General features: G+C 40.5%; 1 protein-coding gene across 3 annotated transcripts in view; it reads right to left on the minus strand.

Moving 5' to 3' along the window:
* Window positions 1-3,865: 3,865 nt before the first annotated feature.
* The window catches only part of Plcb1 (phospholipase C beta 1), a 675,692-nt gene continuing 666,381 nt past the window's right edge, over window positions 3,866-13,176 (minus strand). The window contains exon 31 of one of the 3 annotated variants that reach the window (XM_050132272.1): window positions 3,866-7,452. In XM_050132272.1, the coding sequence (XP_049988229.1) occupies window positions 7,225-7,452 (228 nt within the window). In that variant the 3' untranslated portion in view covers window positions 3,866-7,224. The remainder of the gene's footprint in view (window positions 7,453-13,176) is intronic. The other 2 variants (XM_050132255.1, XM_050132262.1) reach the window with 2 other exon arrangements.

The following is a 13,176-nucleotide window of genomic DNA, read 5'->3' on the forward strand; positions in this document are numbered from 1 at the left end:
CATGAAATTTGCAGGCAAATAATTAGAACTAGAAAAAATCAGTGAGATATCTCAGGCCCAAAAAGACAAATATGGTTTCTATTTGGTTATATGTGGATATTAGTTGTTAGGTTAATGAAACTAAGTTCCAATCCATAGAAGCATAGGGGGTAAGTATATAGTAAGGGACTTCAGGGTGCAGACAGACCTTACTAGGAAAGGGAAATAGAATAGATAATTATGGGTGGATGGCGTGGATAAGACTGGAAGAGGAAGGAGTGGGGAGAAGTGTGGGGGAGGGGGTTGAGGGAAGGAACACAGGGAGACATAACTAAAATTAAGGGGCATTTGAAGGGTCATATGGAAACCTAATAGTGTAGAAACTTCCTAAAGTATATGCATATAAAGACAATCTAAATAAAATTACCAAATAATAGGGTGGACAAAGTCCCAACTGGCCATCTCTTGTGACCAAATGAAGCTTCTACTACCAGGGTTGGGTTACATCTAATTGAGTTGTTTGCCAATGGGGTACCTAAACAATCCAGGCTGTTGCAAAGACAACAGATTTCTCTCTACAAACTGACAGCAAGACTTCATTGTTGAAGACAACATGTATGCAACTCCTTGAAAATGAAGATGCGCAGCTGGTGACGGCATCGAGCCTTCCCCCCTAAGTTCTAGTGCATTTGTTTGGTACAGGAAGCTACACGCAAGCTACCAAAAGTGAACTGTAAACACCAAGACAGCCACAGACACTGATCCACAGTGGTGTCCTGCTTGCAAGATTTGCTAAGGCAATCGTGGCACAAAGCTTGTGAGAGTAACTGTCACGGCTCTACCTTGACCAGCAAGGATGACGCGATCACCGGAGCTCTTCTTGCTGACAGTTTATTCAGGACCTTTTTAAACAATTGTATCTCTCTCCCCGAGCATACCTCTCCCAGCCCTTAAGTAGGCGTGGGCTGCCAAGCCCGGATTGCCAGGTGGGCATTGCCCATAGGTCCACGCATATGCAAGCAGCTGATAATCATTGCGTGATCATAGCATAGGTCAGGCCTTAGCCGTCTCAGGAGTTGATTATACATCTCCATCAGGTGTGACTCCACGCAGCTCGCTACAAGTAACCAACCAATATCTGATTTGACTTCAGGCCCACACCATGAGATAGAACCCATATCCAGTGCTGTTTGGGTGACCAAAAATCAGAGACTAGATATCCAAGGGGCCTAGAGAAAAATGGAATACCACTGGCTTTTTAAAGAAAAGAAATCAGTGATAAAATGATCCTTCACCAGAGAGACTTCCTCCTGCAGCAGATGGAACAAATACAAAGACCCACAGCCAGGCATTGTGCAGGGAGAGAGAGAGAAATAGAGATACACACAGAAAGACAGACAGACAGACAGACACACACACACACAGAGACAGAGATAGAGAGATTGGAACACTCGGTCCTAAACGGAATATATCCATCAAATCACTCTTCTCACAGCTCAGCCCCGCAGAAGGGTGCTGAGTATAGGAGACAGATGAAATGGAGGACGCCAAGAAAACAAGGCCCTCTTAATTAGATTGAGCAAAGCTGATATGAACTCACAGAGACTGAAGCAGCATTCACAGAACCTGCACAGATCTGCACTGGGTCCTCTTCATATCTATTATGGCCTCCATCTTAGTGGTTTTTTTTTTAATGGGATTTTTGAGTGTGTGAACAAGTGAGTCCCTGATTCTTGTGCCTTATCTTGGGCTCTTTTCCTTCTGTTCCTTTGGTTGGTCTTGCCCAACTTTGATGTGATAGGTTTTTCTTTTATTATGCTTTATTTTGTTACATTTTATTATTATCATCTCTTAGAAGTCTGTTTTTTTATAGTAAGAGACAGAATGGCAGTGGATATGGGTGGAAAGGGAGGTGGGGAGGAACTGGGAGGAGGACAAGGAGGATAAACCATAATCAGGATATATGAAGTGAGAACATTCTATTTTCAATAACAGAAGGAAAGAAGAGAAAAGGTGGTAGTCGGGCTCCTGAGATTTTTTTTCTTGAGACAAAGAGGCTGATTATCACCCTTGAAATCCAAAATGAGCATCATTTTATTCTACCAGCATCTCAGAACCTAAAAATCAGAGACTGACCTCCTTTCATATTCTGTGTTTGGGGATTGATTCCTTGACTCAAAGACACCAAGGCACTGCCACTGGTTTTGCTCGCTGACAAGAAACTAAAGTAGGGACACAGCTGTGACACAAATCTCAGTCTCTGTTGTTGGCTGTATTTTCAGGAGGTGCCTAACCGTTGAGGTCTGAGTGGATGGCATTTCTTATTTAGAGTTGCATTAGAGTTGCTTGCTTTTCTTCTGTCTTTTAGATAAAGGTAGACAAACTAATGAATTTACTCACCACAAATAAAATATTCATCCGCTGAGCACTTTGTAGTGAGTGGAGGGATTGACTTGTGAGGCATGCCACTTGCTTGAAAGAGGAATTTAAGGGAAAAAGAAAGGAGTAGTCTAGAACCAAGGGAAGAACATTGGGAGCCCATGGAGTGAGGTAGTGAATGAGGTGAGAGAGAGCGGCATAGGGCATTGCACTAACTAGGGATAACAGGTGGAACCACCTTGTGTAAGATCTCAGACACTTACTGGGGGACCAGTCCTTATGCTGGGGACAGCTAGGAGCATTTAAAGGATTTCCATCTCCTTTGGACTTTGACATTGCTAGTCTAGCTATAGCATAGGGAGAGGGTTACATGACTGACGAGGAACTATGAGAATTTGGGCAGGTGGAAGGTGATGGTAGCTCCACTCAAGTATGGACACAATGATAGAAAGCAAACAAACGCGAGTTATTGTGGGGTCAAAACTGACTGACCTGAGTTGGAAATTTATTGAAGAAAGGGATAAGGGAGAAGATACTATCCAAAATAATGTTGTGGTGTGGAAATGTAGCTCAGTTGGTAGTGCTTGCTTAGCACACACAAAGCCCTGGGCTTGATCCCATGCACTACATATACATGCTATGGTGACAGGCCCCTATAATCCTAGTATTTGGGAGAAGGAGGCAGGCTGATGAGACAGTCAAGGCTATCTTCCCTTACACGGTGAGCTTGAGGCCATCCTGGAATACTTGCGATCCTCCCCCCCCCCAATAAAACAACAACAACAACAACACAATAACAGCAAAAACAAACCATCAATGTCAATGTTCTATCTTGGGCAACTGGAGTAATGTTTTTTTCCCCACTGAGGAAGAAAACAAAGGAATTAGAATGGCCATAAGGGTGGTAGGAATTCTTCTGGGTGCACACTGCATATGCAGACTGTGTTGGCTAAAGACAGCTGTATATTTATAGTTTTTTTAAAATAACTCTTAATGTTCTTCAATAACTAAAACTCTGCCCCACCGTGAGATATATCTGCACTGGTTCCTCACTATGAATCTGAGAAAGAGCTTGCGTCGGTACCAATGAATACTGTATGCACAAACACATGTGACTTTAATGTCTGACCATAATAATATTCACTATTCCTTCCGCTGATGTCTCAGAAGGCTTACCTTTGGGAGTCCAGCTACCTCATTGTGAGAAATTCCAGGCTATAGTAAGGGCACTATGGTGTTCTAGCCCAGAGCTCCAGAGAGTCTTCCAGCTGCTGAATTCATACCTGGGTGTCTAAAGTCCCAAAGCATCCATTATTCCCCAGGCACTGCAAAGAGACAGAGGCAGGCCATTCTCAACTCTGCCCTATTTGAGTTCCTAACTCAGCCCCCTAAATCTATGACAAACAAGAGATCATTTGGAGTCACTTACAACACATCCATAGATAACTGGTATGCTACATTGGGGGGGGGGTGGCTTTTTGACATGGACAGAGAAGTCACATGTACATTCCTCTTCTCACCATGGCTACAAACTACATGTTTCATCAAAAACATGCAAGGGCAATGTCTGTTCTCCTCATTTCTGCTATTAGTCAGGAACATTTGCTTTGCCTTTCTTAGGTTAAGAAGAAAGGAAGAAAGAAAGGGATAGTCAGAGGGAGCCTGAAGGAACTCCATCATGGGGAGCGGCAAGGACAGTGCCACTCCTGCAAGATGGTGGTGGGACCACCACAGTGACAGCTGTGTCCTCTGCACAGCACCACAGATCTAGGCTACCTGGGCACTGGTGTGCTGTGCAGGGTGGGCATTATACTCTAATGACTGGCATTATGTCTGTTCTCACTGTCCTCCCTATAAAGTGGGATCTGACTCTAAGAAGGTCCAGCTGGACTGTGTTAAGAAATTTTTATTGTTTCCTTTGGAGTTGGGATGAAAGCACATAAAATTACAAGTGGAAGGAACACCATGCCACAAAATTGCATAGAATGATTACAAAAAGTGAATTACGCATTTTAAATAATTTGAGATAGAAGACCCCAAAATATGTACATTTTAAGAGCATCGAATACTTTGCCCCCTCTCTCGTTTTCTTCTCAAAAGGCAAAGGTCACAACGTTCAGTCCATCACAACAGTATTAACACAGTGTACAAGGGCAGCAATAAAGTCAAAGGAGTGCAAGCAATGACCCTTTCTTTCAGAACTTAATTAATGACTGCTTATCTATTACAGGAGTATTAATTACTGCACGGTGGCACTGAAATGTTAAAAACCAATGGCATGTCATTAGAACTTTGAACACTGATTTATACGACCCAACCATGTTATTCTCAGTAGTTTAAAGGTGTCAGGGACAGACACTGTCTAATTTAATGCATGACTCTACTCTCTATTATAGGAAAAACCACAGTACAGAATTTCACACATTAGACAAAGAACAAGGCAAATACATAAAGGCACAAAACTGCACATCATAGAGACCCCTTTTCTTTACCTTTGACTATGTTCAAGTAATATTAATATTATTAATGGATAGTATCACGGTAGTAGTTTCAGTGATGCAAGATGCACAGTGATACACACTATCCCACAACTGCAAAAAGTGTCACTGTACAGATAGAAAAAATGTGGTTACAGTAAATGACCAAATACAAAACATTGTAAAATGACCAGAATCACCAAGATCATCAAGTCCGACTACCAAAACAGGGTTTGAAAGTCAAGGTCATCCAACCATAGTCACTATATGGACAATGATGAAATCCAATGTTCTGCAATAACCACCCCTGTTTGGTTACGGATGCTGTTACTGATTCATTCTTCTCCAATTTTGACAGTCTATAACTGTGTTTGTAAAATGCAGCATTCCAGCTGGACCATTCCCACTTCTTTCTGAGTCATGCCTTTCCTTCAAAGTGCAAAAGGAGTACAGTTTACAAAAGCTGTCTCTTCGGTGGAAGGTGAGTTTGAGCAAGTGTCTAATTACCACTCTTCATTCTTCAGATAAAACATAATCATCTCTAAAGGAGATGTGATTTTCCCCTTGTGTCTCACTAGTTGCGTTTTTTTTTTTAATCAAACACTGTCACGGTGTTCGAAGCAAGCCTTCATTTTGACTAAAACTTAATTATGATCCTAGTTATTGCTTAAAGTTAAATAAAATCATTTCCATAAAAATATTAAATTCTTGAAACACAAATTTCAGGACACAACTGGTTTTTTTTTTTTTGCACTGTAAAATGCTTTGCTAAATTATAACCAGAGAGATTATCTTTAAAATAAAATGAAGCCAGGAACATATCATTATTGGGTTTTAATGTTCTTTGTCTCACTCTCTAAACCATATTTTTCTACATAATGATTATTTCTTAAGACCTCTTAATAATGTTTTTATTAACTCTAACATGATATAATTTGTTCCTCTTATTCCCCTTAAAATAAAATAAGAACTCAAAAAGACATGACTAAGTGCAGTAAGTATACAAACTAAAATATAACCAAAGCTTTATTACTATCAGAATAAAATGGAAATTAATCAGTTTAAATTTATTGAAGATAGGAGTAATACATTTGTACTCTTATTTCCTAAGTATTTTGCATATTCTGACCATTAAAACAACCTCAAAATCTGATACTTAAAATCCAATTTTGATCCTACAAAATTTTTTTAGCAAATTTACATTCTAAATTCTAAGTCTACCTCAAGTTGCATCAAGGACTCCATAAACTGACTCTTAGCATTTCCATATATTTTAATATCCATGTAACATACATATTTGACCCATTTCTTCTGTCCATGTATCCCTGAACTTGCTTTTAAATCTTATGGAAGAGATTTGGGTCACTGCCAATTAATAAACACACATGTACACTCATGCGTATGTATGTGTATGTGCACTTATATGCCTGGGTGCATACATGTAATATATACATGGAGATAATGTGTATCATTATACATGTGCATTTAGATAAATATTCTATCTTCCTTTCTACAGTAAAAATAAATGAACCACAAAAAAAATCTGACAACAAAATAACCCATTGGAACCTGTTCAGTCTGGCTGAAATTCTGATTAATACATGTCAGTTCAACTCTTCCTCAACGGAACAGACCCGTTGTAGCTTTTTCATCATTTTGGGACAACGACCAATAGATACCCAAAGGTGTACAGCAAAATATACAATCCATATTGATAATAGTGAAATGGCTTCACTGGACAATGATATAGTCAAGTGATTTTTTTATAAAAGAAACTATAGAAGAGTCACTATGGTATCTAATAAAGCCATGTCAATAGCAAATACAGAAGCTTTTGTGATAAATAAATTAGCAAACTGCAAGCCACCAGTGCTTGCAAAGAAAAAGATGAAACAATTTAATATACATGTTAACTTGAAAACATGGAAAAAACAAGGAATTGCGGGGCCGTTAGGGAAACAATGGTCAAAGTTGGATGTTCCATAGTTTTAAATGGTGCTATGCACTTCTCAAACTATGTCTATTACTTTGAAATACTTTACACTGGGACTTGAAATGAAGACATGACCTCAAGTTTTCTTCAAAGAAGACATTGTCCTTCATTACATGTTTCATGGAGCCTGGGAGCTGCCTGGTTTTAATTTACTATTGGAAAGAAAAGAAAAATCCTGCATACATGCACCCTTTTCTCCAGACTGCAATAGTTTCCACATGACACATGGAACGGGGTTATGGGACCTCCACACAGATCCTTCTGGAACTCTCGCTTTGGTGTGGATTTTAGGCTAAGGGATGCTTCTCAGGAAGATGGCCCTGGGCAGTGATCTTTGTCATTAGAGTCCGATGGAGTTCAAGCAGTCGTGCATATCTGGAAGGCCTGGCAGGAACATCACAGAGGAGTATCAAACTCTTTTCCCGGATTCTCAACCTCCACTTCCTCACTGGAGGGAGACCTGTGGTTCACCTTTCCAGGGTCTGAGGCCAGAGAGGGAGGGGCGGAACCGTGATTGCTGTCTTCACTGATCTTCCCTTTCATGGCCTCCTGTACGAACTCCAGAATCTCCAGGGGCAGTCTTTTGAACTTGTCTTGGTATTCTTGCTCCAGCTCCATCTGCAGCTGAGAGACATCAAGAGAAAGCAAGGTTTGAGGTCGTTTACGTTTCTCACCTCATGCATACAGAAACTCGTTCACGTGTGACAGACAAAGAGAATACAAGGACTTAGAATGCTATTCACTGGTCCTCTGAAGGAAGGTGAAAACACTTTAATAGGACATGCCGTTTGTTCCCAGCTGAAAGTCAAGTCCTGGTCACGTATGGTGTAATAAGCCCAAGGACGTGGACTAAGACAAACACAACTGTGAACACACATACATTTGGGAAAGTTTACAGAAGCAGTGTATAAGGATTACAGTCCTTACACATAGCGATTGAGTAATGTCAACAACAGGAATTGTCCGGGTCATCTGTGAACCGGGCTAAGGGGATGAGGTGACCACTGTGGAAAGATGGAAAGAGATCAAGTGAATTTCAAGGGTGGGGCTTCAGTTTAAGCCTGGGAAGCTAAGACTAAGTTTTTTTAGTCTTTCTTTCTTTCTTTCTTTCTTTCTTTCTTTCTTTCTTTCTTTCTTTCTTTCTTCCTTCCTTCCTTCCTTCTTTCCTTCCTTCCTTCCTTTCTTCATTCCTTCCTTCCTTCCTTCCTTCCTTCCTTCCTTCCTTCCTTCCTTTTTTTTTCTTTTTGCAGGACCTCATACATGCTAAGCAAACCCTCTCCCACTGATCTATAACTCAAGCCCATTATAGTCTTTAAAGAGAAGCCTGGTGAAGATTTTTCAAATGAACACCACCCATATACAACATTAACGTTTGCTATGATGTCTTTCTTTTTTTTTATCGCTTCCTTATTTCCTCTTTCACTGCCATTTTTATTTGTCTTTTAAACGGTTACAGTTGCCTTTTAAATGTCTTCTGTCTTATCTGTTTTATGCCTTGGAAAACTGGAAGACCTTTTTAATGTCAAGGAAGTCTTTCTGCACATACAGACTCATGGAGCTGCCTTTGTGGGAAAGAGGTTGTAAAAGCTTGTTACTTATACAGAAGTGAAGTGAGGGTGCTTATAGCAGGGAAGGCTGCTTGCTAGGAAGTCTCTGCTATCCGTGTCCAAAAAAACTTCAGATTTAAAACATCGTGCAATCTCCTGAAGGCAATGCCCCTTTCCAGCCCTTATTAGCCTTGAGGTAATGCTTTTTAACGGCACCTGGGGGGGATGAGGTAGGAGAATCACCACAGGTACGAGACTAGTGTGAGCTACATGGTTAGTTTAAAAAGCAAAAAAATTCAAATAAAACCCAGAAGGCCCTTAAAACTCTGAAACCGATTCTGGTGCTTTTCAGCCTTTTAGTGTGCACAGATCACGTGGGGGCCTGACCTTGGTTCTCATTTTGGAGGGGTGAGTGGGCCTAGTTTCTGCACGCTTTGCTGTTGTTTTGATGCCGATACAGCTGTCTCACATTGCTTACACTGATTATTATCTCTCCCAAGCCCCCATTCTACGTTTGCCACACTCTGGCTGTGTATCCTCCATCGGCAGCAACCAGTGAAGCCTCGTGAGCTTGGCCTTGACTCTTAGACCTTCCATGGTGAAGTCAGTCCTCAGGACAGCTGTTCTTGTGGGTTTGAATCTCTTTTATGGACATTGCCAGCCACTTTACAGCATCCACTGTCTCAGCTCTTTCATGATTGCTTTTAGGCCCAAGATATTTTGTCACGCCTTAGCCATTTAATCTACGTCTCTGTGTGCAACCATCTCTGCAACTCTAAACTTCCCCAAATGCTAAAATACAGAAAATTTTGGTAAATTTGTGATAGTCATCAAGATTGACAGCTCCAGGGCTATCTGTGGTCTTTTTGTGGTCTCCTTCTCATGCTAGGCCCTATGTGGTTTATTGAAGAAATGTTAACTTGTGTGATTAAAGTACGGAACAGGCCTTTCTGGAGTGCAACACTCATGGTATACACCGCATTGCCTTTCCAAATGAAAACTAGAAATGATTTCTAGAAAGCAATGATCTGGAAGGATGGCAGATAATGGATTCTGGATCTTCGTGGATGACCCAGTCCAACACATACATGAAATAGAATCTGAAAAAAAAGATGGCTTAGACTGAGTATTCAAAATCAACTTTCTCCTCGCTCAAAGAAAATATAATTATGCATGTATATATACATATATGTGTATATATGTATGTATGAGGAGAGAGAGACAGAAAGGGAGAATGCCACTGGACTAGTGAAGAGGAATGCTCACAGCCCCCAAATGTACAGGATTATGGTGAAGCAAGGATACCATCAACACAGATCCACATTCTTTGTCTGGTTCACAGAAACCGCTGCAGGATTGGAGACAAGAAGTCACCTGTCTTTTTGTCCCCCACTCTTCCAACAGTTTGGGAGGGTTTGGGTAGCAGATCCATTGTTGGCAGGAATGGTGCCCCACCCTGAAGACTGGACCAGTGTACCCGTCATCGCCATCAGTTCACAACCTTCAACTCAACACACATGGGATTTGTCTAATTTCCAAGCAAACTAAGGAAAGGAAGAACAACAGAGGATCCTGTGTTGTGGGCATGGAAAATGGTAGTTTTTATTTAGGGTTGATGGGTGGGTCTTAAATTACAGGTGTGTCGGACCTGACCTAGCAGACAGTCTCTCTGAAGATGTTGGTATAAGACAACATGATATTTCAGAAATCACACATCATCATAATCGTTGTCAGCATCATTTAAAAGAAAAAAATATGAGGAAATGTCAAACAATCAGTCAACACTCTTTAAAAGATGTTGGTAATTTGATTCCTGTCAAGACTTAATTTTGTTAATTTAATTTTAATAATGATGCTGATCATTTGTAACTGTTGACCCAACTGTGGCTAAGTCATAACCATCCTGGACTTTTCCTCTCATCACAAGGTAGAAGCAGATTTTTTTTTTTTGCATTGTAAACTAGGTTACTGCCTCACAGTTTTGATGAAATGTCATATAAGCTATTCTTTTAGGAAAGTCATTTAATTATTAATAAGCTAATTTCAAAATAGTATTTACTATTAGATGTCAAGTAAGACACTTTCCCTTTTCTTTTCTTATAAACTAATAATTTGTTCATTGGAAAAAAAGCATAAAAAGTATACAGGCAAATTTCTGGAGGCATTCCTAGAAGGCCCCATCCAATGGGAGCTAGTGCAACTCAAGGACCATTGATTACAGGGGCCAAGAAAATCAGGGGAGTGAGGGAAGCAGGCTGTGTAAGAGGTAGTAGGAGGGGTGGGATTGGAGCTAGAGACTGGAGTCAACTAAAGGTCGTGCCAGCAACTTGGTTCTAGTAGAGGCTTCTCAGATTCTGGTTTTTCAGGAGAAAACAAAAATTGAAAATTTCCTGCAAGCGTTTCTATATTTTTTATTGTCAGTAATCAAATAATATAATATTTGTCAGTGCAGCGACATTTTTCAATTCTGTAATGTAGTAATCTGGTGTTATCCGTAGGAAGGAAAACAGATCTGTCCACCCCGGGTTGAGTGTGCTACTCTTAGGATCCCCCTTCACAGGCTGACCTCCTGGCAGCAGGGGCCTGATCTTCACAGGTAGGGTCTGAGCGCAATGATGGGTTTTGAAGACAGCTACTCGTGTGTCACATCTGAAGACAGAGTGAGCTCTGAAGCCCTCACCAGGGCAGTTTCTCTTCAGATCCTGCATTAACCTGAGGACTAAATGCCTGGGATCAGGGCTTTCCTCAGATATGACTGAGATGGGAGGCAAGCCTGGGTGACAGTTCTGCCATCATCTTCATCTTCATTCCACATCAAGTGGAGAGCAAGCCCTTTCTCCTGCTTCCTGTGGTTGCTGTGCAACAAATGACCTCTAAGTGAAGCTGGGCAGATCCTAAGAAAACGGCTTTTCCTGTATTCTGCGTGAGAAGCTGTTGACTTATTAGGCTCCAAGTGGTCTGAATCCAGCATGTTTATGTGCCAGGCAGACAGCAGGAACTGTGTGTGGAGGCAGAAGCTGATGCCTGAGTCTCAGCTGCTCTCAGACGTGAGCCAGAGGCTCGCCAGCATGAGTTCAAGATCAGTCTGGATAAAGTACCAATAAGGCCTCATTGTCCAAGGTTGTCCCTGTTTCCCCAGGAGACAACATTTACTTAGGCTTACTTTATGTTACGAGTACCTATTTGTACTTATAAAAAGATTCCAAGAAGTATTTTAAGACAAAAACAAGCTGACAAAAAAAAAAAAAAAAAAAGTAAAGAAAGAAAAGGACAACATATTGCCTTGGATTGGGTAAATCTACCTTTTGGGAATGGGGCTCCCAGGACCCCGAGTAGGGGTTTAAAGCATTATGATGTTGATTGCTTATACAGGAAAAATAAATGAACAATGGTGACAACAGAAATACACCCCAATGTCAACCTTTGGTGATAATATTAACTTTATCTTTCTTAATGAATATGCATCTTCTACTATCTTTGTCTATAATATCTGTGGAATCATTTGAAACTGTCCTAGACATCATGACCACTGTATCACACATCACCTGACAATAGGACATTTTCTTACCTAACCACAGTATCTTAACCACTTTCAGGAAAATAATAATTATTGTTATTCAATTTTTTCAAATGTTATCTCTTCCCAAACCTTTCTAGCTTCCTTTTAGACCAGACTCTAGAATTCATGTGTCACATCTGTCTGTTACATCCTTCTCCTTTCCCCCACTTCAGGGATTTATTACTGTCTCAGGTTTTAGGAGTCTCGTCTAATTTTCTTACCAAACACCCAAATTCTGAGTTTGTGTGCCTAGTTGCTTGTGTCGCCACTTAAGTTGGTTCTTCAAAACTAGGAGTTAATGAGATTCCATTAAATATGTGATTTGGCAAGAATATTCTACAGGTATTTATTTCTATTTCCTATTACTGCCTGTTTGTGGGTACCGAGGTCAGCTGGCTCTATTATCAATGTTGTTACTTAATATCTAGATAACTTGGTAATTGCTATGCCTTGATTTTCCCAAGACCTGTTTTTGTCTTTTTGGTTTGCAGTTTGGCTGTGAGGTCAAATTCTAGATCTATTTTAGACATATCCTCCATATATATGGTAATTCTTTGCTATTCATTAGATGGTGATTTCTAGCTGTGTCATCTTTAGTTGGTATTCCTCTGTAACAAACATCTAGACCCTCTCTCAAAAAGCAAAACAGTCACCAGTGTGAACCAATGACTTTCCATCTGTGCTAAAGTTCTCCCCCAAAGGCAAGACAATGGTTAAAGGTTTCATTTTTGTTTTTCCTTTAATTACACATTTTTCTGAAAATGGGAAGTTGGGAGTATAATAATTTTTTAAAGTTAAACAATTTTTATTCATTTTCTTATTATCCCCATCTCTGTTTCTCTTTTCTCTTGTTGGAGGAGGCCGCTTATTTGTTTCCTGACTGCCCAGAAACCAAAATAATCACATAGAAATCATATCAATTAAATCACTGCTTGGCCCATTAATACTAGCTTCTTATTGGCTGATTCTTACATATTAGTTTAACCCATTTCTATTTAACCTTGCATTGCCACGTGGCAGTGGCTCACCGGCAAAGTTTCAGCATGTCTGTCTCCACAGGGCTACATAGCATCTCTCTTGACTCTGCCTTCTTCCTCCTAGCATTCAGTTTAGTTTTCTTCACCTACCTCTATTCCCCTATAGCTCTGCTATAGGCTGAAAGCAGTTTCTTTATTAACCAATGATATTCACAGCATACAGAGGGGAATCCCACCTCTCTCTCTCTCTCTCTCTTTCTATCCC

This window comes from Alexandromys fortis, unplaced genomic scaffold (assembly GCF_014885135.2).
Source record: "Alexandromys fortis isolate MF-2015 unplaced genomic scaffold, M_Fortis_MF-2015_v1.1 scaffold_6, whole genome shotgun sequence".
In the NCBI taxonomy this organism is placed as follows: Eukaryota; Metazoa; Chordata; class Mammalia; order Rodentia; family Cricetidae; genus Alexandromys; species Alexandromys fortis.